Raw genomic sequence first — 24,817 nt, forward strand, 5'->3', positions numbered from 1 at the left:
TCAAGACTTTCCCCTGTTCTCGCTAGCTATGTTTTTAGAGTGTGAGGTCCAGGAGCGCAGCCTTGCTTCTGGATTCAGATGAGCATCTTGCAGTCTAGATGTAGTTCATCTTCCTTCCCATTCTCCTGGTTCTGGGCATGTGGGTGCAGGAAGGACAATACACATACAGACAGTGTTGCAGCATTTGCTGGGCAATAGTGAGATGAACATTTTAAGGTATTTCAAATTACAGGGCCCAGCATGTTTAAAACAGCCACTGTGTACAATAACCTGTTCTTTTTATTTCCTCTTTTCAAGCCATTCTTCTGGCATCCAAAGAACTCATCCGAAGCAAGCGTTTGAGGCAACTCCTGGAGGTAGTTCTGGCCTTTGGGAATTTTATGAACAAGGGCCAAAGGGGAGGTGCTTATGGCTTCAAAGTCTCCAGCCTGAACAAAATTGCAGATACCAAATCCAGCATAGACAGGTATGCTAGAAGGCTGTAAATGAGTTAGTTACTGTGCTGCTGCATTTCTTACCATAGTAATGAAAGTGGGTTTTGTTTTGTTCCTTAACTCTGTAGGCATTTAAAATAACATCAGATTTGGCATTTAAACAGTGTTTTTCACTCTAAAAGATCCTGCAGTAGTTCAGACCAGCTAATAACACAGCACTCAAGTTCTGCTGTTTCTTTAGATATAGCACATCTGTTGCTGGATTGTGTTTCTGCAGCACTATGCAAAGATGACGAAAGTAGTATTTCACAAATAACTGAAATAAGTTCTTTTGTGAGGAAGGATTTCTATGGAATTTGCCCTTTACACCAAAGCTTTATGGTCATGGTTTTGCTAAAAAGAAAACACAAAAAACTGACCACAGTTTTATGTCTCCTGTGAAACATGGAAGATGTTTCTGATGCAGGACTGTCATAAACTGGCTCTCTACCTACACCAGTAATGGAACCACAGTGCATAGCTTTGGGAGACTGAGCCAGGTTTTATCTAGAGCAGTTAAGGAAAATAGCTGGTTTTGGAAAGGAAAGTGGAGTTTACTATTTATGGACATGGCCTACCCCATGTTTTGCCCCACATCCCCATACTGGTTCTGGAAATTAACTGAGCTATGACTGGTGAGACAATACTATTTTGGGGCTCCAGCAGCATTAAGATTTTCCTTGTAGGTCTTCTATATTATTTCTTACTAACTAACACCTTCCTTGACTTTGTGAGACCTGCTGAGACCATAGTTGTGGTGAAATGATTGAAGGCTGTGACAGAATGAGTGATGGCAGTAAGTAGCCATGGGAAATTCATCCCTACCTAACAAAGTCCTGTTTTGACTACCATAATGTCCTTTCTGTATTCCAAGGCTAACATTTGTGTTGTTAGTCTTGAACATTTTTTGCCTTAATGTAGCCTGGCTTGATTTTTCATATATTGAATGTCCTGTGCAAATTCTGTTCTCTCACAAGTTTCCAGCGCCCAGGCTCTAGTCTGTGTGAAGCAGTGGCCATCTGCTGTCTTGCCTGTCAGTTAACCACCTAACACCCACCTCAAGTAGCTGTTATGGCTGGCTGTTCTCTCTACATGCAAAATTCACTACTGTAAAATTCATCATTTACTTTACAAAATTTCTTAAACCTTGTCCTGCATCCCCCATGCACCTCATTTCTAACCACTCCTGCCTGAGCTACCATTGTTCTTAGTGAGCCTGACCAATACTCGTAAGTATAGCTGTTTCGTTACTGCAGTTTTCTTTCCAGCTTCTTCAGTCCTCAAGAACCTTTTCCTCTTCTTAGTTAAGTCTTATGTTTTAATCACATAGCCTCTGAGAACAATTCACTTCTCCCTTATGAATTAATGTCACTTTAGTACTATTAGTTGTTTATTCCCTGAAGTATCTGGGGATAAATATTATACTGTGTTACACAATTCTCTTCTGTTACACCATTTACTTAGATGGATGGAAGCATGCTGGTACTTCCAGAATAAATCAAGGCACAAGATATTGCTTGAGGTTTCAGGAAGGATGTGTCATAAAGAGCTAATTAATTGCAGTCTGTGATACTTTTCTTTCAGTTACAGAGCTGCTAACTGCTGATATATTGTTTGTTTTGATCATTCAAGCACATTTCCTACCCAAATATTTTTCACTGATTTGTTACAACCTTCCCACCATCCTTTTCCTTCTTCTTTCTCATTTCTCCCTTCTTTTTTTTTTTCTTTAGAAACATTACACTTTTGCACTACTTAATTATGATCTTTGAAAAGAATTATCCAGATATCCTGGATATTCAGTCTGAGCTACAGCATCTTCCAGAAGCAGCAAAAGTCAAGTAAGTCCCAGAGCCGGAGTTCCTAGTGATTTCTGTTAACTTAATGATCATTAGTTTTTTCATTGCTGTTTTCTAGACCCATGGCCAGCCTTACAGCTGAAATGCCTTTGCTCACATCCTTGGCATGATTAACAATTAATTATTGTTAATAATCAACAATTATTAATTTTATTGATTAATTGTTAATAGTTAATAAAATTATCAGAGACTTTTGGTCCAAATCAATCTGTAGAGAACTAGGGAATAAAAGACAAGTGAAAAAATAAATGTAGGTTCATACTTAGAGGAATTCATTAAGGCTTTAGTGGTGTTTTTGAGATGTAAACTACTATTCACCAAATACCTGAAGGAGATACCTGCCTATTCACAAATGGGTACTACCTAGTTTGGTTTTTTTTTTTTAAAGTCCTAGAAAAAAAAACTTGTTTCTATATGATGAGCAGAAATTCAGTAGAACACTTATGTCTAGAGAAGTGTGTATTAACAGAGTTCTATGCTCAGTTACAATGTAAGCTTATAAGGACTACTATATGGTAGAAATGCAGATGGAAAAAACAATGTTTGGATTCTGAGGAAGTAAAAAATCACAAGTAAGTGTACTGCTGATGGGATTTAGCAGTTAAGTAGCTCAAGAATCATATGTAGAGATAATCTGAGACTCCAGTAATGTGTGTGGTAAAGCTGGGGTCCTTGCTTATGCTTTTTATTGCAAGTTGGCCACGCAGCATACATTCCTTACTGGAGAGTCAGGCTCAGCAGAGCAGGTGTTCTGACAGCAACTCCTTCTCTTCTTCCCAGGAAAATCCTGATCTGCAGTATGACCACAGGCGAGCAGGGTCCGCCTCATCTTATATCTCATACAAAAAGCAGCACAGATCATTAGGCAGACCCCTTCCCCTCACCCCTAATCATTTGGCATGGCTGGTGCCAGAGGCCGGATACCAGACTTGATGGGCCAGTGGTCTGTTCTGCCTCACAGTTCCTGTATTCTTGAGTAACACTGCTCTTTTTGTTCTGTCTGCCCTGTGTCTGTCTCCTGTGCAGCCTGGTAGAGCTGGAGAAGGAAGTCAACAACATAAAGAACGGATTGAAAGCTGTTGAAGCTGTAAGTATCTGAAAGTTTGCAAAGCGCCATACTTAAAATATCTCACTCAGAATCAGGAACACTATATGTTTTATGATAAGAGAAAGTGGGCTTTCTTTTTCCATTCCTTTCCATTCTGTTCCAGAATGCATTAACCAAGTAAAAACAAATAAAAGCTTCTCATGTGGAGCTCCTGCTGATGATCTGAGCAGAGTTAAGCCTAACAAAAAGCTTGTTTGATCTCAGCCTGGAAAGTAAAAGTACAGTTTGACAAATGGTATGGACTGAAAGAAGAAATAAAATTCTTGCTCCTTCTTACTGAGGGATGTCTGTCTGCTGAGCAGGTGTTTCACGTGGCTCTTGGAGTAATAGTAAACAGGTAGTGCACTTCTAACTGCAACCCTAACCTAAGCACTCCTTGGTAAGGCAAAGGAAAAGATAAACTAGTTAAAGATGAGGGAGGTGAGCTGACAAGTGAAGCAACAGTGGTGGTTTTTCTGCTGTTAATGAAAGCCTTTTAAGCTGGACTTAGTTTGCCTGCATTCTGTTTATACTTACATAGTGCAGACCCTTACATCTGAACACAGAACAGTACAAATGGTGCTTTAGCACACTTGTGTGTACTGAATTACAAGGGTTAAAGCTGATGGATGGGCCCAAATGGTCCCTGGAGCCACAAGTTCATGTGTCAGCTGTGGTTCCCCTCCCTGGAAGCCTGTGTTAGTTAAGTTCTTGATTTTGTTCCTGGGGAAAGATTCCAGCCTGAGACAGGGGAGCACACAGCATGACATCATGTTTGGTGGAAGGAGGTAGAAACTCTCATATTTGCCTCTTGCTTATGTCATTGATATGCTTATGGCTTTGAACAACCCCATGCTTTCCAACCCTAACTAGTCTGATTCTGTGATTTGCCTCCTCTTTGTGAAATGGCAGCTACAAATAGCTGCCATTCTTAGGACGCCTGATATGAGAAATGTCAAGTTAGTGTTTGCACAGCAGTTGAAAAAGTGAACGTTAACACTAAAGTCATTCTGTTGTCTCTGTCCCCTAATGTCTCCCATCATCTGCACAGATAAATACATTCTGACCCTAAGAACATCATTCTGTCTCTCTGCAAATATAGAAACAAAATCCTGCATTTAGTTTGGTGCTGGCATCCCTTGTCTGTTGGATATACTAAGGGAACAGTACTGCTGAGAGGCAAAGCAGAAGTCTCCAGAGCTCTAGAAAGTCCCTGATGCGTTTAACTTTCTTTGCCCTTTCACACAGGGTTTTATTAGACACACTTTTCAGAATCCCTTTGTCTTCAAGAGTTTCACCTGTCTTTTTCAACTCATGTCAGTTTAATGCTAGTTTACTGTTCTGGTGGTGCATTTGAGATGGGGAAAATTCTGCACTGGGACTGCTGGCAAAGGGATCAGTTGTTGGGAATTGCATTGGGTGGTTTCTGCACAAGGATTACCTGTGTACAAGGAACTAACACAGCACCCTCCAGTCCTCCTCATTCACTGTGGGACAGACAGTGAATTTTCATTTTCATTTTATCTGGCCTGAGTTTGGTTGGCCTCTTGGGGTAGAGGAAGGGATATTTGGCCTGTCAGCAACAACTGTCTCCAACAGTTCATCATGTAATTAGCCAATGATCTTCCCACCAAAAAAACAAACTTTCTAAAACTTATTTCTGGGTTACTGGGGTAAGAGACAGTGCAGCAATGAGAAAAGATACTTATGCATCCATGGAGTGCAGTGCTTGAGAATTAAAAGCACCTGTAAGGGAAGGCTGACATGGTGTTCATGTCATGAAGAGAGGCCAAGTTTTGACTGGGACCCACAGTCCCCCCCATTGAAATGTGAGTGCCTACTTCTGTTTTACTTTGTGTGACTGGGTTATTTGTTTTGCCTTTACAGCCAATTTTTCTTCTCTTTCCCATACATGGGTTCCATGGACAACCTTTCCTCCCCATTCAATCACCATCTTCCCACCTCACTGTTCTCCCTGCCATGGTATTTTTTGACTGGGGCTGCCAGCACCTCCCAGTCTGCTTGCTCCGTTCGTGGTTTTTGGCATGTAAAAAGCAGCACTATAGCAACAATAGAAGATCACTGTCAGGTGGAAGGTGGAGGAGGGGAAGGTGTGATTCTTGATTCCATTCCAGTGTGTTCTCACCACAGCCTTGGCTCCAGTGACTGAGAAGTTTCTTCAAGGTCCCTTAAGAATAGAAAGCTAAAAATAGTTTCACAGTCAGATGTTCTTAAAGGTACTGTTAACCCTTTGCCTTCCTGGGCTGGAAGCTTCTTTGTAAAAATAAGACACAGTCATTTTCAAGATGTGCATGCAGCTGTCACCTTTGAGTAGGGTGGTCTGAGAAAGACAACTAAGTAGTTCTTGGTCTTCTCCAAATCAGGAAGTGAATTCTGTCAGCAGAGCCCTTCTCTCACACAGCAAGAAAATCATAACGACTGCTTGAGAAACCAGTGCTATGCCTGTATGTTTAATCTAGCTAGAGAAGCAGCAGCCCACCCCACAGGAGCTTCTCCTAGCTTCTCCAGTTGTGCTGTTATGATTAGTATATACCATTTCTAGAAGATAGAGATGAGTTTCTTCTCTGGAATGACACTTGGGCTGATTACATAATCATGCTGATTACTTGTGTTTTGTTGGGTTTTATTTTGGAAGAATTATTCTGCAGTGGAGGACTGAATTTGAAACTGAAGGGCAGACCACCTAATCTTAATTTGCTCTTCAGAAACATCCCAAGTGCCATGGCTTTCAACAATGTGTAAGATGACAGAATTGTTTTACCCACCTGCTTGAGGAGAGGGGAAAAGAGGGGAGAGCGACTTTCAGCTAAAATTATCTTATAAATTACAGTGGGAAAAAGTGGCTGAGAAAAAAAATATGAATGATTCTTAGAGGCACGTGAAGTGATATTTCTTGTATGCATAAAGTCCAATTCAAATTAATTGTAACATAGAGACAATTCATTGCAAAGTAATGTAACTGAGTTGTGCTCCAGGCACCATCCCTTGTGATGTGTTTGGAAAACAAGTGGGGAAGAGAATCTAATATAAAGCATAGAAAGTAGCACTTCTTTAATATGGATTTTTCTCTGGCCATCCGCTCATTTCTTTTCACTTTTCTACCTTGTGGTCTTCCCTTGTAGTGGTTACATTCTCTTTCCAACTCACATCAGACCAGATTAAATATATCACATTTGATTTTAGATTGTTGATGGCCAAAGCTATTCCTTGCATTCAGCGGCACTGTGGAGCATATCCCAAGGAGCTTCTCAGCATAGATGCTTACAAGCCTATCCATTTGGCTCTGTGAACCAATATTTTGATGACTAGTAACACAGAGCACCAAACATGGATATAGCTGGAGTTGCAGCCAGCACAAAACCAATTTTTTTCCAAAGGAAACAGAAGGTCATATTGCAACTTGACCTGCTGTTTCATGCTGATTTTCCCTATACAGGAAGTAAGGCTTTAACATTCCCACTGATTATTCAGCTGAGAATAAAGATGAAGCCCAGATTATTATTTTCTTGTCCTCATGAGACTGTCAACAGCATGCAAGCCAAGCACAGGCATGGGAGACTGCCATTCTTACTATAACTTGGTCATTTTTATGAGCTCTGTAGCTCTTTCTGTGCCACAAGTATGGTGAATAGAGTAAGGAAAGAGATAGCATGAGTAATCTTGACTTAAAACTAAAAAACTTGAGCCAGAAAGAAAGAATCTTACAATTTATTTTTCTCTTCTTTCTGTAGGTAATGGACAAATAAAGCTTAGTTTCCTGTGGTTTTATGTGGTGTTTTTTTTTTCTTCTTCATAAATCTTCTTACCATAATAGCCCCATATTGGTTAGCAGGGTTCTAGCAAATGCTTCACCTGACATCTCTCTGCTTGTTCTTCAGTGGGAGAACTAATTTTGATGTCTTTTTGCTGCCTACATTGTGCTTTTCAGAGAACTAAAGGGGAGATCCAGAGCTAGGAACTATATAGATTATTCACACGTGTACACATTTCCCCAAGAATACAGCTTTTGAGTCATCATGGGAAGAGAAGATGGAGGGAAACTCACTATTAAAAATTCCAAATTCACTTGCTACACAATATGAATTCTCTATTAATTTGTCACTTTGCACAGGAAAAAAAAAATGCAGCATTTAATATACTTGACGTTTAAATTATAAAGTTGCCTTAGAAATTCTTGGGAGTGGTTGTTTGAGGATAAAGGAAAACGTAACTTCATCCCACCTTAACTTTCCATCTCATACCGAAAAGGCAAAACCTTTGACTAAGAGAGAAAATGGTTTCTAAGTAATAAATAGCTTTGGATGAATGTGTGAGGAGCGGAAGCACAGCATACTCTGCACTGAGTGAAATAAACAGGCTTCCCTACTCCCTTCCTTGTCAGCAAAGAATCTTTGATGCTTGCCTGTCTATATTTCTTACTTCTTCTCTTTCAGGAACTGGATTATCAGAAGAGACGCATGTGGGAATCGGGGGACAGGTTTGTTCCCGTCATGAGCGATTTCATCACTGTGGCCAGTTTTAGCTTCTCAGAATTAGAAGACCTTCTCAATGAGGCTAGAGACAAGGTAATAATACTTTCTGAAATGTCTGGAGTTTCAAAGCCTGATCAAAACAGCAGCAGTAATGCCAGATGCTGAGACTGTAGTGAAAACTGTAATAGACACTGAAAATGGTTTAGGTTGAAGTTTCTTACTTTTCCTAATTTAGTCCGTAGCCATTTAGAATAAATTTTAGGACTAAAAGAATGCTCTTGCCCACTTCTTACTAATCTTTCTCAATATTATCCATGTGTGCCATAGAATTGTGATGGCAACATCTGTACCAGGATATCACACCATGTGGTTTTGTTGAAGGGACTACTTTTAAGAAGTCTCTCAAAAAGAGTTCCTTTAGTGATAGTGACTTCATATCTTTTACCTTCTTCTTCTGACTTCATTCGTCTGTGCTTATTCAGCCGGGGACATTTGTGTTTCATTTTTCTTCAAAAATACACCTCTGGGTAGTTTGGTAACCCCGAATACCTGATCTTTTCCATGTATACTTCTCTGTTACTGCCTGTATTTCATTGCAAGGATAGAAATCCCAAACATGCGTGGTTTGTCTGACATTCTTGGTTCCTTCTTACACAGCCAGCACCATGTGCATATTACTCTTCAGGTGCTGCCCTGATCATTTTGTCCTTTCACTGTCTGCATCTCCATTACCGGATCTGTACAGCTAAAGAGGTGCTTGTTCTTTGCTGATCATTGGAGTCTGGCACTAATCCCTCTGTCTCTCAGATAAATGAGGAAGAATTTATATGAAAAGATCATAAGCATATGAAAATTTTTTGAGAAGAGCAAGTTCTAAAGTAAATGATATGTAATGGCAAATCTGCCCTTCTTGGCTGGCATGTTAAAAGTGCTTGGCTTTATGAAGCAAATATGTTATTTGTTTTGGATTGAATTGTTTCCACAGCTGGTGTCAATCCTTATAGCATTAAGGGACCTATTGTATTATTAACAAAACCTGTGTTGTGCCAATGGATTGGTAAGCCTTAAATTTTGAAGGACAGGTAAAATAGAGGCTGAGAATCGAACACTAAGACTCCTAACTTATCCAGTCTCTCTGCAGTAATGTCATTCTGCATTTCCTTGCTATGGAGATAATGTTGGTAATATGGACTTGCACAAAACAAGTATTTTATATTCTGTATCTTCATAAAATTTACTGAGAAAAACTTGGGGGCTTCTGTTTTATGATTAGGTAAATATTTCAACTTCATTATAGTTATGTGCACATTTCTGAAAGTGAATTCACTCTGTCTTTGGTTTAGACTACCTGCTTTTGGTTTAGTATTTGGTTTAATATTAAGATGGTGGTGGTCCTTTCTTTTGGCACTAGGACAAAAGCCCAACACAGATTCTTTACAAGGGCAGTCAGGGGTTAAAAAACAGCAAGTGGTACATGTCCAGCACAGCAGTGCAACTTTTCTTGATCAGGCAGTTGCAGGAAAAATACCATTCTTTTGCTTTAATAATAACCAGAGAATCTCCCTACAGACAGACCAATATGTCTGGAAGTTGCTGCATGCTTTTTTAGACATAGCCAACATAAAGCACTCAACATAAAGAGATGTTTTATTTTAATGACTATAACATGCTTAGGAAACATTTCTTTACCTTCTCCTCACACACCCTTACTATGTTTGAACACGTGCCATTCCAGCTTCTGCTCAACCTATGGCTTTGGTTCTCCCACTGGCAAAAAAGTGTTGTCCACTGGCTGCTTTTGGGCTTCTAAGAGGGGACTGTCTGTCCTTACGAGTGCTCCAATACTGCTCATACTGTTTTTCCCCTCTCCCTCTTTTTCCTCTTTTTTCTCTTAAAAAAGAAAAAAAAAACCAAAAAGAAAGCTGGAAATTTTCAACAAACCAGATGTGCTTTACAAAGCCTACAACATCCTCCAACCTCAATGGGCTCTCTGTGCTTGTTGAATCACAAGCTCTTTCTTACCATGGAAACCTAGTATAACCCCAAATTAAAGGAAGAGGAGGACCAAGATATCTGATTGTCCTGTACTTTTTTTATTTCTCAAAGCAAATTGAAAAAAAAAGGTAGTGAAAGAGGGAGGACTTTGAAAAATATCCTAATGAGCCCAGGAAGAATTGGTCTGGTTCATAGATTTATTAATAATAATGAAGCTCTAGTTTTAACAGCTGGAGTTGGATATCCTTCTAAATATAGATGTGGATAATTGATTGCCACGAGGTAATCAGAGCCATGTTTCCTCAGCTGGGATTTAAAACAATACAACTTATCTTTTCAAACCTGGGATTTTTTTTTTTAATGCCTTTAGTTTTAACTAAAGTAATTTCTTCATTCCTTTTATTTATGGAAACAATCCATTACAAAGGTGTGATGCTGACCCTCTTTGTAGAGGACATTTTTCACAATCCCATGCAGTACTTTTTTTGGCCTTTTTGCTTAAACCAGGACCATTTACAGTTAGTGACCATGGGGAGGAAGTGATATTTTAAACTTAAAGGGCCAGGTTGTCAGATGCAGACATCCATGTTTGTAGAGGAAGCCTTGCAACTGCACTTATCTTCATGCAGTAAACAGATGGCTTGGTTAAGAACTGATTGAAAACTTCAACTGACTCTTTAAACAGGCTCTCTAGTACAGCTGGTTCTTGTTCCTTTTGTGTTTTTCTCACTTTCAATGCCACTTTATAAGGGAATATATAGATTAGATCAAGGGATAATATTTTCTGCCATTTCCCATAAACTAGGTGGGGCAGGAGAAAGCGAAATTCTGCCCTGGAATCCTTCATCAGTTTTTACACGTTTGAACAGATGACAAAAAGCTTTTTTTTTTAACATCAGAAAGAACAAAATGGGATTGAATTTTATCTGTGAATATTTTTCCCTGTGTTTCCTATGGGGAAATAATGAAAATGCCCAGGCAGAGGAGCAGTGACCTCCCATGGTATGAATTTTATTTTCCTACTTGAAAAAGGGCAACATTTGCTCTATATGAAGTTTTACAACATACTTAAATGCTGATAGGTAAGAACTTAGATTGCTAGACTGTTCTATTTTGTGCTTGGTTTATAACAAACTTGTTTTTAAGACATTTTGGATATTTCTAGAAGAACAATGACTGCTCAATCAGGCATTGCCATTCCTGTGATCATAGAATCATAGAATGGTTTTGGCTGGAAGGTACTTTCCAAGTTCCTTCTGGATCTAGTTTCAGCCCTCCTGCCATGGACAGGGACACTTTCCACTATACCAGGTTGCTTAAAGCCCCGTCCAACCTGGCCTTAAACACTAAGCCTCTCTATAGAGGCACGCTGGAGGCCACTGCCTGGGCAAGACTGATGAGGTGGGTAGGAAAATTGTCCATCCCCAGTCTTTCTCATGACAGCTCCTCTCAAACAGGTGCTCATCATCATGGAGAAAGGAGTTCAGACTCTGCACATGCATTTAATAAGCTTAGCACATATATTAACTGTTTTGAAGAACAGAAAGGCAATGAAAGCCAAAATCCATTTAAGAAAATAATAATTAATGGCAGAATGCTATAAAGCACACAGAAATACTGTACTCCAAGTGCCAGTTACAGATTGTGCACTTCAGTCATTCATTTTGGGGGACTGGTATTTTCTGTCAGCCACTGCGGCTTATCAATAAGGAATGGATCAGGATGGAGACTGAGGAAGTCAAGACAATGTGCATTACAAAGGGCATGAGCTGGCACCACAGTGGAGAACAGGAACGGCCTGTTGTGAAATGAATTACAAGCTATGTCTGGTAACTTAGAAGCTTAGAAGCAGATGCTTCAGGCCAGGTTGGCATCTAACATATCAGAAATGTTTATAGTACCTGTATCTCGATTTTGGGGCTGCCAGAGTCATTGTTGAACTCCTGGAAGAATTCTTGAAGAGCATGTAGACACAAGGAGTGCTGAGCCTGAAATTGGCTGGGCTCTTTCCATTGACTATTCTGAATCTATCCCATAAAGAAACAGACATTTATTTGAATTGCCTCAATATTGGCAGATTGGAGTCTTCATAACAGCAAACTCAAGATTACTTCTCTGGGGAAGACAATTCGTGTTGCATGGCTACATGGTATAATTCATCATACATTGGCTCCTCTGGCAATAGCAGAGAGCACAGACAGTTGGAAATCTTTTTCATGGCTGTTTTTCCTCCTCATAGAGGCCCATTCCTGCCGTTTCTAGAACTTGCCACTGTTTAACATTTCGTTGGCAAGCACAGCAGCGAGCGTGTGTGCTGCTGTCCCGTTTTCCCTCTCCCTGCTAAAATGGCTTTTTAAAATAAACAACTGTCTAAACGATTTGCTTTGGCAAGAGGATGAATTCAGTGGAAAGTTTGGCAGAGGAAGCAGAGCCGGCACTGAGCTTGTGGACCTGTTATATCATAGAGCATGGGGGCCCTTACGGTGTGGAAATTAATGTTTTAATGAAAAGAAGAAAAAAAAAGATATACAGTCCTGTATTACAGTGGAAAACCTGCTGAAATAGTTTTCCATCTTGCTTTTGCCCATGTCATCTGTCCCGAAATGACTTCAGGAACAACTTCAGCCCTTGTTCCGCACTATTACAGCATATCACAAAATTCTGCAAAGAATTTTGCATGTATGAGGTCTTAGATACAGATTTCACAGCTGTGGAAAGCGCAGGTACTGTTTGGCAGGGAATCTGCCCATGGAGCAGTGCAGTGATTAGTACAGAGTGACACAGATCCTGTGGCAGAGAGCAGAAGAGAGGGCTGGAGTCCAGAGCACCTAGGTCTGTGCTGTGCTGCCTCTTCTGCTCTGAGTGAAGCATGCAGTGTGGTTTTAGCCACTGTAAGGAGGTAGGAGCCTGGGCTTCATACCAGTGTTGGGAAGGCTGCCTCCAGCAGCTTGCTGACCCTCATCCAGGCACCAGTGCTTTAAAAAAGCACACATGATAGCAGGAGCAGAGCTATGGGGAAATAGAAGTAATAAAGAGGGGTCTGTTGCAATTTGAACAGTGAAAATACAGTGAGAGTCTGTTTACAGTAGTGCACTGAATTGATGCAGTGCCCTACATATGTGAGCAACTGATATTTTTCGCTGTTTCTTATACCAGATTAGTGGGCAACACTTGCCTTTCTGTAACAAATGGAGAAAGGAAGGCTTAGAGAGGGAGCATGAGTTCCCAAGCCACATTATGTGCAGAGTTGGCAGCAGAGGCTGGAACTGCTGACTTGCCTTCCTCTGCTCAGTCAACTTTTTTTTCCGGAGGGAAAATGTTTACTTCAGTGAAGTGCAGATTTCTCTTTGGTAGTTATTTTAGTACATCTAGTGCTCAGTCTTGCTTTTCATCTTTCACTGCTTTACAGTGATTGTGAGCTAGTAAGCCATCATCTCAGCCTCTGATTTGCTGCTGCTTAGAGACCACAACACCATACACTCATGAGTGTCTCTGGAAGGGTGCCAGGCTGCTGGGTCTTTCCAGCACAGCAATACTTGCCCCTTGGAGTGGCAATGGGGAGGCAGTGGCAAAAACCCCTCTGCCAGTGTGACAAGAACTAGCTGGTGTTGGTAGGTGGGTGACAGGCCATGTGGAGAACGTTTGCAGTCAACACCACCCTCTAATGGAGAATTACATATATGGAGGATCCAAAAGCCCCAGGTAAGGACCCCCTGCTTTTCAACCCCCAGCCTCCCTAAGAGTCCATGAAATCCCTGTGGGCATTCTTGGGCTCAAACCAGCTCAGTTCCTGCTTGCTCCCTCATTCACATTGGCTCTACACAGGAGGGATGCAGGGCATGGAGGCAGTGCATCACTAGGTACAATAACAATCTCCTGTAGGCTGCTCCTGAGCTCCACTTCACAGGAGGTTGACAAGTCTTCCTTCTGGCTGGCAGCTCTACTTGCTGCTCTTAATTTGCACCTTATCTTCAGTTGTCACAGGAGTTAACCACAAGTGGGAAGAGATTCAAGGTAGCACATCTCCTGTTAGCAATGAGCTTCAAGCGCTCTATGTGTTCAAGATGGCAATGCTTGTGCTGAAGTCTTTCTCTTGCACTCTTGCTTCTCTGGCTGATTGGCACGCTGAGGCAGGCATGCCAAGAATATATAGCACATGCAGATGATTTATCTCCTCCTGTGGTATTAACAGCCTGTAGTTTCTCTACTGAAGAGCTGGTGTTGGTTGGTTTGGATTACTGTGAGATTGCTGCACTTTACTAATATTCAAGCAGCCTATGCCTGTTATATACAGAGCAAATACACATATACAGATGGGGATGGAGAGAGGGAGTAGGTTTACATAATTGTGTGTGTGTCTTCAGAGGTTGCAGAGAAAAGGAATTAAATCAGAGAAGTAATCTGTTGCTGTTTCCATACTCTGAAGTCCCTCCCTGACATTGCTGCTGTACTGCTTCCTTCAGCTCCTGCCATGTTTGGTAGCTCAAAGCAACTTGCATTTCTTCCAACACTTTTTCTTTTTTTCCTCCCAGATACTTTGAGTTTCTTTGTTTGTTTCTGGCTGAGAATGAAGCCTTTTTAAAGAAAAAAGAATCTATTGCTTCAAACTGCTTTGTGGGCCTGGCAGGGAAAGCAAAGAAGGGAAGATGTTGAATCAGGCTGACCCAAAAGGAAGCCGCTTTCCCTGGAGATTTGTTTTCCCTGCAATTGACTGGGAGACATTGTTTATGCTTTACCTGGTACAGGGCAGAGGGGTTCCTAAGACCTGCTTCCAAACTAATTTTGTGCTTGGGATTGGAGCCTGAACTGTTCTTACTGTCTTTTCCATTCTACAGGATCACGAGCCTAAGGAAAGGGAAGCTGGGCTGTGTTAGTATGAGCTGAGTACACACACAAGAGAGTCTGAAGGCAGTCTATAGCTTGGGAGAGCTTGGGTTTGGTAAACGTTAAGGTCTGTAAGGATGCTCTGCTGCTCAGTGCAGGTGTATGACATGCAGGCAGGGAATGCCAAGGGACCTGTATACCAGGGCAGCAATGCCAGGGGGGAAGTGTTGCTGGTGCTGCCTGTTGTGATATAAAGTTGTGTGAGAGAAGCTGTTTGGACAATGAAGCTTTTAGACGTGTACGGTTATATAGGACTTTGGGCACATGTGAACATGCTGTTGATAGACTATATGTGCATGTATTTGAGTGCATTTTGATGAGTAGAAAGGCATGCTTGTGAGTGTGAGAGAGCAAAGAGAGTACAACTACTGCAAGACTGATGTCCAAGAGCCAGGGGATGCTGTGAATTTACCATATCCCAGTCAGGACAGCTCTGTGACTGAAGTCCTGCCAGTTGGCTGCCTTCACATGTGTTCTGCAGCCTCAACATTTGCCTTTTAAAATAAAAGCCATTTGTGATGTATTCATGCTCTTTTAAGTTTGCCTGGGAGCCCTGGCTGCTTTTCCTGCCCCACTCTTCTGCCATGTCTGCCCGTAGTCTCCTCTCTCCCAGGCAGCACCCTGACTCAGAGGACTCCAGGGTGATGGATGGCACAGCAAAAGGCTCCTGAGAGGACAGAATGTAATGTTACTGGAAAAAAAACAAACAAACTCTAACTCTAGCCATTCAAAAAGTAATTTGAGGGGAAGGGGAAAGGGGAAAAGATGGGCTAAAACTATTTATCTGGTAGTCAGGATGGGCTATAACTACTTGTTTCCCCACTAGCTCACTGTCTTTCATGCCCCTGTTGTCCCACAGCTGCAGCTGAGATGTGGCTAGGCAGTCAACTTCTGAACTTACTCAGGCACTGAACATAGGGTTTTTGTATAAGTGGATAGCTAGTGCTCTCCAGCACCATTGGCCCGTGTTGCCTAAAGGATATCCAGGAATGCAGCTTCTTCAGGGACACAGGCACGTGCCTTAAGGAAGGGCACTTCTGTTGATGGTGGGGGAGCAAGTTTCTGCTCTCACTGCATGAATGCTCAGAGGGTATTGAATTGTATGTATGGTTACTCATAAGCTTTCCTCTCTGTCTTCACCAAACTGCTTGCCTAATTATTGTGTTTGTGTTTCTGCCCCCTTGACAGTATGCCAAAGCACTGAAGCATTTTGGAGAGAGCGAGGGCAAGATGCAGCCAGATGAATTTTTTGGCATCTTTGACACTTTCTTACAGTCATTTGCAGAGGCCAAGCAAGATCTGGAGAATATGAGGAAGAAAAAGGAAGAAGAGGAGCGCAGGGCACGTATGGAGGCCATGGTGAGGACCTGGGCACAGGAAGGCTTTTCCTTCCATTGCCTTTTCATGTCTCAAGAGAGAAAGCCAGTTCTAATGCTCATGTCCTGCCACTGTTTTATGTCCCCCCTCCATGCCACCTCTCTTTGTCATCATTCCTTTCTCAAATGATGTCATTTTTCCTGCTGGCTGTCCTGCCAGCTTTCAAGGGCTGTTTGGCTCCTACATTACTCTTTTGGATTCAGATACCAAATCTAGCCCTGCCTGTTGTGGCCCAGTACTTTGCAGGATGGTGCTGCCCCTGCCCAGTGCCAGACTACCCTGCTTTCACACTGCAGGCTCTGTGTAAAAGCTCTGGGAGCCTGATCCCCTTGGTCCTGCCAGCTGGTCAGCTTCCACTCAGACTTCATCCTCACCTGCTGCATGCCTGTCACCTTACAGTGCACAGTGACACAGCAAATGCTCTGGCACCTGCTACAGCCCACACTGTCAGTGTTTCTGGCCAGTCCTAGTGCCTTGATTACAGTAGCTGTCTCTGGCTTTGAGACATTTTGTGCTTTGTTGATTTTGCTCCTGGAAGACAGATGTGTATCCCCAGAGGTTCGTGTGAAGGAGCCTCTGCCTATAAACTCAGCCTTTCCAGAGGCCTGAGAACAGCTCAGCTGTCCCCTGCCTCCTTCCCCCCTGCTGTGGCCTCACTGTGCAGAGGTGCTGCTTTAAATGTTTGCTGTGCCAGATGTACTGGTTTGTATCCTTTAGAAGAGGAGAGAGGTAAAACTCTGGGATGCTAGTAGCATTACTTTTGGACACAGGACCAGGACATCCAGTCCTAAGTTAGGACTTACATTTAAGCTTCCTTTAATGGCTGGACTTAATCTTAAAGGTCTTTTCCAACCTTGTTGATTCTATAATTCTTCTCAGCCAGCCTGGAAAGTGCAGGAGCCTGCTGTTAAAGTCCTTGGATGGTTTTGTAGGCCTAATACACCATGAGAGAGGTTGCAGTTTGCTTATGAAAGAGTCTTGCTGCAACATGCAGGAGCAAGTGACCTGCTTCCTGACAGCTGCATCCATCCCTGGCCATTTCCACTAATCTTGGAGATGAGCAGGGGAGGGGGAAACACAAGCTCCCAAGGGAGATCAAGGGCATCATGTTGACAGTTGGACCTATCCAATGATTTGTAAAGTCTACGATCCTGTTTCATTGCTCTTTGTATTTATAAGCTATTTCTCTTTCCAGAGTTAAGACAATGTACCTTCCTTTTCCCATCACTGCAACACACAGCCTCCATCCGAACATGAGCTGTTTGGTGGATAGGGATTTTGTTCATGTTTTGGTACCTCACATGATTTTCATTGTCTGGGATGTTTAGCTTGTGGTTTTCTGGGGTTTGTCCTTCCTTCTTTTCCTCCTTCTGTGGGACTGCAGCCTTTGTGCCTGTCAATGTAGCTAGCTATGCCCCAAGTGCAAAGCTATTTCACTATACTAGAGACTGTGGTTTGTACAGACACATTCAAACTGACTTTAAATTCATTAGGTAAGGTATTGTCAGCACAGTGGTGCTGCCACACTAAGGTCACTACAAGCCTGGCCCCAGAAGCTGCGTAATTACTTACGCCAGCACCACTTGTAAAGTGTTATTTGGCACAGCTACTTTGGCTGGTACTATCTTACTGTAAAATTAGTGCAAAACAGCAGCAGTATACACATTCCATGTGTTCTTTTGCTCCAGGTAACACTTTGTGAGGCAAACATTCAATGCTACTCATTCCTCATCTCTCCTGCTTTTTGCTTATCTGTGCAGAAGAAGGGAAACCCAGCATAGTTGCCTGTTAACCCCTGGCACAGGTGATGGCCTTGTGGATGATCTGGCATCATGGTTAGCTAATCCTAAAGCTCTGTGTCTTTCTCCACAGCTAAAAGAGCAAAGAGAAAAAGAGAAGCGACAAAAGAAAGCAAAAGCTGGAAGCATCTCTGAAGAAAGTGGGGAGTTTGATGACCTGGTGTCAGCATTAAGGTCGGGTGAAGTCTTTGACAAAGACTTATCCAAGCTCAAGCGTAACCGCAAGCGCTCGGGGAACCAAGGCTTAGAGACAAGCCGGGAGCGGGTGGTGACAAAGCTAAATTATTAATTACAAGAGGAAAAAAAATAATCAACCAAAAGAAGGTGATGAAAAAGTACAAAACAAGGAAGATGAATGTGTGTGATGGTGCCTGACTGACAGCTGCCCCAAAGGATTTCTTTGGTCTTTGGCTAGAGATGTTACCTTCCCATGATCAGCTTTCCTTTCATCCCTCTTCTGTGCTCCTATTTTGGATCATTATAAAAGTGCCTCTGTGGAGCCAGCAGGGCCTGTGACTGGGCCATGCAGAGCTGACAGATTTGCTTCTGGGAGTTTATTGTGTCATCAGAGGCCTCGTGGTGATGACAGAAAATACTTGGGCCTTGCAAGACTGCCTCACAGCTGGAGAAAGATAACTTTCTGTGTGCCAAAGTGAAAACTAGTCACCATCTCCACCTTGCTGACAAGCAAGACTAATTTCAGAGCAGCTCTATAAACACCTGTCACATCTTCAAGATCAAGATGTGGGTCTCAATGTTTCCAATTCCTTTCCAGAACTGGATTTTATAAGCCATTGATTAGCACAGGAAAAAATGCTTTTGATCTCATGTTCTGTATAGTATTCTTGTGTGGGCTACACTGTCCAAGGCAAGTGATGCTCAGAAGGAAGTAATCAAGTTCTGAAAGAGGCTGAAATTCAAGAATCAGGATCAACATAAAATGCTTTGTGAAAGTCTTTTGGATTCTGATTTTCTAGAAGCAGTTTTCTGGAATTTCTTGATGGTTGAGCCTTGAAGCTATGAAATGCAAACATAGGAAAGAAGCTCTGGCTTCTCTTTAGAAAACTAAGCCACTGCCACGTTGCAGTTACAAGTAGATGACTGTGGAGCCTGTTGTCATTGCTGGAGGGTGGGAGGGAAACAGCAGAACATTTCTTACCTGTTTGTGCAAGATTTCTTAGTGCTGTCCAATGGAAATCAGGAGCTCCATAGTGTCATCCACAGGTCACAAGCAACAAAAAGCAAACAGACACTAGCTGCAAGAAATGAGATTTCCACTTGATGTTAGCTGTAATTTCTGTTGACATGAACTCGTCTAACAGGCTGACCTTCACTACACACACCCACTCCCACCTAAGAGAATCACCTAACTCAGTAAGTTATAGATGGTGTCAAAGGAAAGCCATGGAGCTCACAGCCTGATTTATTTGGAAGAGATCACTTGGAATGAATCAATAGAAGGTTCCATAATGAAAACAGGAAGCAACAGGAAAAAATCTTCATTTTCCAGGAAGACATAGAACTGTGTACACCAAGCAGGCTTTGGAGATGGGTTTTCATAAGAAAAAAAACAAATTTGTATTTAAACTGCATGTATGAAGCACACAGTTGAAAGCAAAGAACACTAAGAGGCCTGAATTCTGTGTGACTATGGCTCTAGGAAAAGGATTGGACTGTGTGGGCTGTTGTGGGCTGCTTTTTATATTAAAAAATAATAATAATCTTGTCTTTTAATTATTTTCCCTGGAGAAAGAAAAGAGTAAAAAAAAATAAATTGTGATGGAGTCTTCCTCATAGACAGGAAGAAAAGAGAGAACATTTGAGAAGAGGGACCCACCATCTACAAACTTTGCATCAATAGTCAACAGCACAAAATGCCAAGGAATCCCAGGGAAGTGAAAAGAGCTCTATTTGTCACTTTAGTCATTTGGTTTGATTTTTCTCTGAATGTCACTTAACCTCAGGCTCTGCACCAAGTCTGCAGAACAGAACTTCCTCTGCCAAGCACGCTGCCTGATCAGTGTTACATACTACCACTATTGGAGAAGCAAACTGTGGTGGTTTTCTGAACACTTTGAGAGTAAAATAATTATGTAAACTATGGAAAGAAGAAAAAAAAAAGTCAGAATTGTTAAACTCTAATATTTCATTGTTTACTGAATTTTGAGTCTTCCACCCCAGAATTTCCCTATTTACGACATTCCAGACTGCCGCGCCTCTGTATAATACTCATCGTAAAGAGCTGGTATCTTACAAGAGCTGGGTGCATTCTCCTCCCTTACTATCCCACTCCCCTTCCAGGATTAGCTATTAACAGCAATGCCCATTGCAGCGGACACAAGCACCTTGTAGACAAAATACTGTATTTCATAAAGGTTTTGAAAGTTTAAGAAACACACTCACTTTCTAACGCATTTTTATTTTAAATTACAAAATGGATTTTTAGAAATGTCTCTTGTAAATTATATTAATAAGCTCCTTGCTGCTCCCTGAAGTAGACGTGCTATATCCCAGCCCTTTTTGTTTGTCTTGTTTTAAAGCATGCCATATAACCTATGCCACATAAGCCATATGAGAGGTGGTAATATGTGCCAAATTGGTATACAGTTGAGTTTAGATTTGGATAATCCCTGAATTCCAAAGATTATGCTTTTAGGGATTAGAACATTGTAGGTTTTTTCCTCTCTTTGTTCTTCCTGGGTTTAGGACTCGCCCAGAAATTCAGGTGTAGTGCCAAGGTCAGCCCTGGTGCAAGATGATGAGATTCATGGTTCTGTCCAACTTACGACTGCTTGCTGCTCACCAGGTACTTGTTTGGTAAGGCAAACTGTCAGCATGGCAGTGCTGTCAAAGAACACCTCAGGACAAAAACCTTGACTATAAATATAGCATTATCCCTGCCCCAGTATTTGTTAAATCAGTTTTATGCTGTGCTTTTTGAAACTGAAGTCACTTTCCCAGGCCACAGATGGTAGCAAATACAGAGAGAATGATAAGCCCTCTGTCCATTTGTGTACACAGTTCAGCTCTGATTTCAAAGAGATCCTGTATGATGGTACTCGGTGCTCCAGCCGCAATGACAGAGTCAAAGAAAGCTGCTGTAGTTTTGTCACCTCCTTAACTCATATGCAAATAATAAGATTGTGCAACTCCTGTAAATCAGCTGTGGGATACTTATTGGGACAGACAGAAAGCTCAGAGTCATGCTCCTGATTCATTACAGCTCAAATTTCTCAGCACCCCAGTGCCCCAGACTCCAGTTTTGAATCTGTGGTGGTGGCTGTAGGCTTCATTCAGTGTGTTGGGAAGCCCTCCCCCTGGCTCTTGGCTCTATGGTGAATGTTCATAAAGAAGGTTGTGAAAAAACTCAGTTACACACTGAGGCAAGCAGTGATTTCATACAAGTGGTGACAAGTGGAGAGGCCCATTAACAGGCCTACTGTATGAGATGAGGCTAGCCACACAGATGATAAGGAAAAAATTAGACGTGTTCTAGGGCCTGGAGTCACATTCTTGCTGAAGCCAAGTTTGTTCTTGCTTCTCATCTTTTGGGTACAGCAAGTACATCTACGCTCTGTTCTTCATGGGCAGTGGTGATACAGTTGCCGAGGGCTGAAGGAGAAAGGAAAATCTTATTTTCTTGTCCTCTACTGCTAGCAGAGCCTGAGCAGGTATAGCAAGCAGTCATGACTTTGTATAACATAGAGATTACTGCACTGAGAGCAGGAGAAAAGCTAGGGTCTGCTGTTGTCCTTGCATCTGTGCCTAGCACCAGCATTTTAAGTTAAATCACTCGACCTTTGGCAATAAGCGGAGGAGGAGGAGATCAGAGAAAAAAGGGTGTAACTGAGGGCTTGTTCTGCTTCCTGCAGAAATGTAGTCATTGCTAACTTTATGATGAAGTTTTTCACACCTAGAAGATGAGGTACTTTCTAGCTTTCCAGACTTTGACCCTAGAGTTCTAGTGCTCATTCACTTGCCTCTGCGTCTCTGCATTGTTCTTAAGCAAGTTGCATTAGGATGATCCCAGAAAAGACTGAAGAACTCCCTCTTACTGCCATTGGTCTGAGTCACTCAGTCTGTCTCTGGAAATGCTACAAGGTAAAGTGACTTTAGGGCAGGCCCTTCCATGCCCTGCAGCACAGCTATTGTCCAGGCACTGTTTCCCTTCAACAGCAGAAATAGGACTGGTGTTCAGGGGTGAGAGACTCCCCACTTAGGAGACAGCCTGGGAGTCCTTCAGAAGCATCTTGTAATGTGTTCACAATGTCTGAGGAAGGGAAAGGAATTGCAAAGGGCCCTGGTAGGAGACTGTGGAGCAGGTATTTCCATAATGATCAGCCCTATTGGCTGAATCTTTCCTCTTCTTTAGGAAAGCTCACACTCTGAGCTGGGTTGCATAGGAGAAGCTTGTGTCAGAAGTTTCTGTGAGGAGAAAGGAGATCAGTTGTACAGTTGATGATGTACATGATATATGCAGTTTTGTTTCTGGGTTGGTTGTTTTGGGTTTTTTGTTTGTTTGTTTGTTTGGGGCTTAAATGATTTAAATAAATAAAAAAAAAGGTTTTAGGAATCTCTAACGGGAACTTGTAAATCTGACACCTCTATTTATTTTGCCTCATTTTAGTTTGCTATGTTTGTATGTATACACTGCCTTACAGCAAAGACTATTGAGACCATGCCAGGGCATTACACCGGCCAGACAGCTGACTTGGCTATTGTGCAGCAAGATAGGCTAGGCAAGGGGATGCATGTGAACAGTCTTGGTGTGGGAAGGGAGAGCAAGAAATAGCTTTCTTTTTGCTTTGGGCATAATCACTCTTCACCCAGTGATCATGGTTCTTTCCATAATGTCAGAGAAGCTTCGATAGATGGGCAGAAGTGGTTCATGCCCTGTAACTTCTCACCAGAGTTAACATGCTGGTGAGACAAATCAGGACAGTTCTCCTTCCTTCACGTAGGAGATTTCTGATTGCTTGCAGTCCAAACAGGTAGCCTCCACTGGCCACCTTCATTTCTGTTATCAGAGATTGAAGAGGCCAACCTGGGTAACACAATTTGACCAACAAACATAGAATTTATATATGTATAAATAAAAAGCTATCTACTACTCTAAGTAGTAGGCTTGATGACCAGTATCCCCTGAAGCTGGCCAGATTTTATTCGCTGTGCCTGCTGAGAAGGATGCCATTAGTCTAGCATGGTGTTTTGACACCTTGATTCTTGAAGAGAGTCTGGATACTTCCAAATCTGTTCCAGGTGGTAATGTAGAATAGATCACTGTAACCAGCACAAGCTGGTCTGGGTTTGCACCAGCATAATTCAGAGCAGAATCTGGATCAAATATTTTCTTTAAGCAATCCCATTCGTTTACAAGATGTCCCACAGAGCTCATGAAGGGCTTGGTCCTTTTAGCTGTCCATCACTAGGAGCTCTCACCCAAGTGATCTAGAAAAGCTCCTATGACAAGTTAGTCCCCACCACCACCTCCATACTTGCTCTTAAACAGGCTTTTTAAAAACCTTTGAAGTTTTTAGGAGAATTGTAAGGGGAAGGCAGGTACCTGAGCAGCTCTGTGCTCAACACCTCCCTTCCAAACCATCCCCATCTTCAGTCTTCTCCTCCCCTGCAAGCCTGCTCACCTTGAAACTCACAGGTCACTTTGGAAGGCATCCCTGCCCACCAAGCTAGAAGTACAGTGCTGCTTACTGAAGTGGAAGGTCATTCTGTGCTGCTGTAATGCCTTGGCATATCCTCATTTCTTAGTCAGTTTAAGACTACAAGTGAATTAAATGTACAAATCCTGTAGTGTCCTTTTTATCTGTATCTTTTTATAAGAATATACTGTAATACTAAAAAACAAAAGAAAAAATTAAAGATATATTGCCCTCACTGTGTCTCAGTAGATTTTTTTTTAGTTGCATTTTCTGTGCATTTTGCTGGAAAGACTTAAAGGTGAGGTGGAGTCTGGATGCACTTTTTTGCTAAACTATAGATCTTTCTCTTTGGTCAAGAGCACACAACTCCTTAGATGGCATTGTCACTGCATAGCTGGTGAGGAACTTCACAGGTTGTTCTGGGGGAACAAGCAACATGTTGGAACACAAGCACATCCTCCCCACACTTTGCAATGGTAAAAAGCTAACTGTGGAGCCTCCAGGTTACCAGGTATCCAAGGGTCCTCTTAAAAAGACTATAAAGCACTCCTTCATTGCTTTTTCAGAACACGTCACTTACAAAAAAAAAATAAAATTAAGACAGTCTTGCTATCTAAGAATTTATAATCCACGTCTGATCCTAACTAGTCCAAGAGAGGAAGGGAGCGCATGGCTGCAACACTGGCCGTAAGTTCACTTGCTGTCAGGATATTGCTCAGGTAAGAGGTGACTCAAAGGAGGAGGGGGCAGGAGAGGTTTGCTTCAAAGGAAGGAATTAAATAAGGCTAGCTGAAAAGAAGCCAAGAAAACCAGCATGAAGAGTGAAGACTTCAGGGGTGTGGGAGGAAAGATGTGAGAGAAGTTGGACACAGGGCAAGCAGGAGGCACACCAAGGCTAGGGCTAATTTGTAGCTGAATCAAGAGATGTGCTGAGGAATTCCTTGCAGCTTGGGCAGAACCTTGTTTTCATCTTAGATGCAATGTATGCAGCTGTTTCATTTACACATGTATCTCCCTGTCTGTTAATGGAAATAGTGTGCTGATAAAATTCATCCTTAAGCCACAACTTCTCATGTTTACCTTCAGCCCATCAAAAGGCAATGTTTTAACTGTGAGTTCCGGGGAAGCTCATGCCTAGCTTACAGTGGGAGGCTTGCTGGCTGTGCAGTACATTCCTGCAGTACCTGGGTTTC

At 42.1% G+C, this 24,817-nt stretch overlaps 1 protein-coding gene across 1 annotated transcript in view; it reads left to right on the forward strand.

Annotated features, from left to right (window-relative positions):
* DAAM2 (dishevelled associated activator of morphogenesis 2) overlaps positions 1–23,859 on the forward strand; it is a 189,048-nt gene extending 165,189 nt beyond the window's left edge. The window contains exons 21-26 of the mRNA XM_031045644.2: positions 298–466; positions 2,207–2,314; positions 3,359–3,419; positions 7,874–8,005; positions 15,980–16,150; positions 18,041–23,859. Of these exons, the coding sequence (XP_030901504.1) occupies positions 298–466; positions 2,207–2,314; positions 3,359–3,419; positions 7,874–8,005; positions 15,980–16,150; positions 18,041–18,256 (857 nt within the window). The 3' untranslated portion in view covers positions 18,257–23,859. The remainder of the gene's footprint in view (positions 1–297; positions 467–2,206; positions 2,315–3,358; positions 3,420–7,873; positions 8,006–15,979; positions 16,151–18,040) is intronic.
* Positions 23,860–24,817: the final 958 nt, after the last annotated feature.

This window comes from Melopsittacus undulatus, chromosome 3, assembly GCF_012275295.1.
Source record: "Melopsittacus undulatus isolate bMelUnd1 chromosome 3, bMelUnd1.mat.Z, whole genome shotgun sequence".
Lineage (NCBI taxonomy): Eukaryota > Metazoa > Chordata > Aves > Psittaciformes > Psittaculidae > Melopsittacus > Melopsittacus undulatus.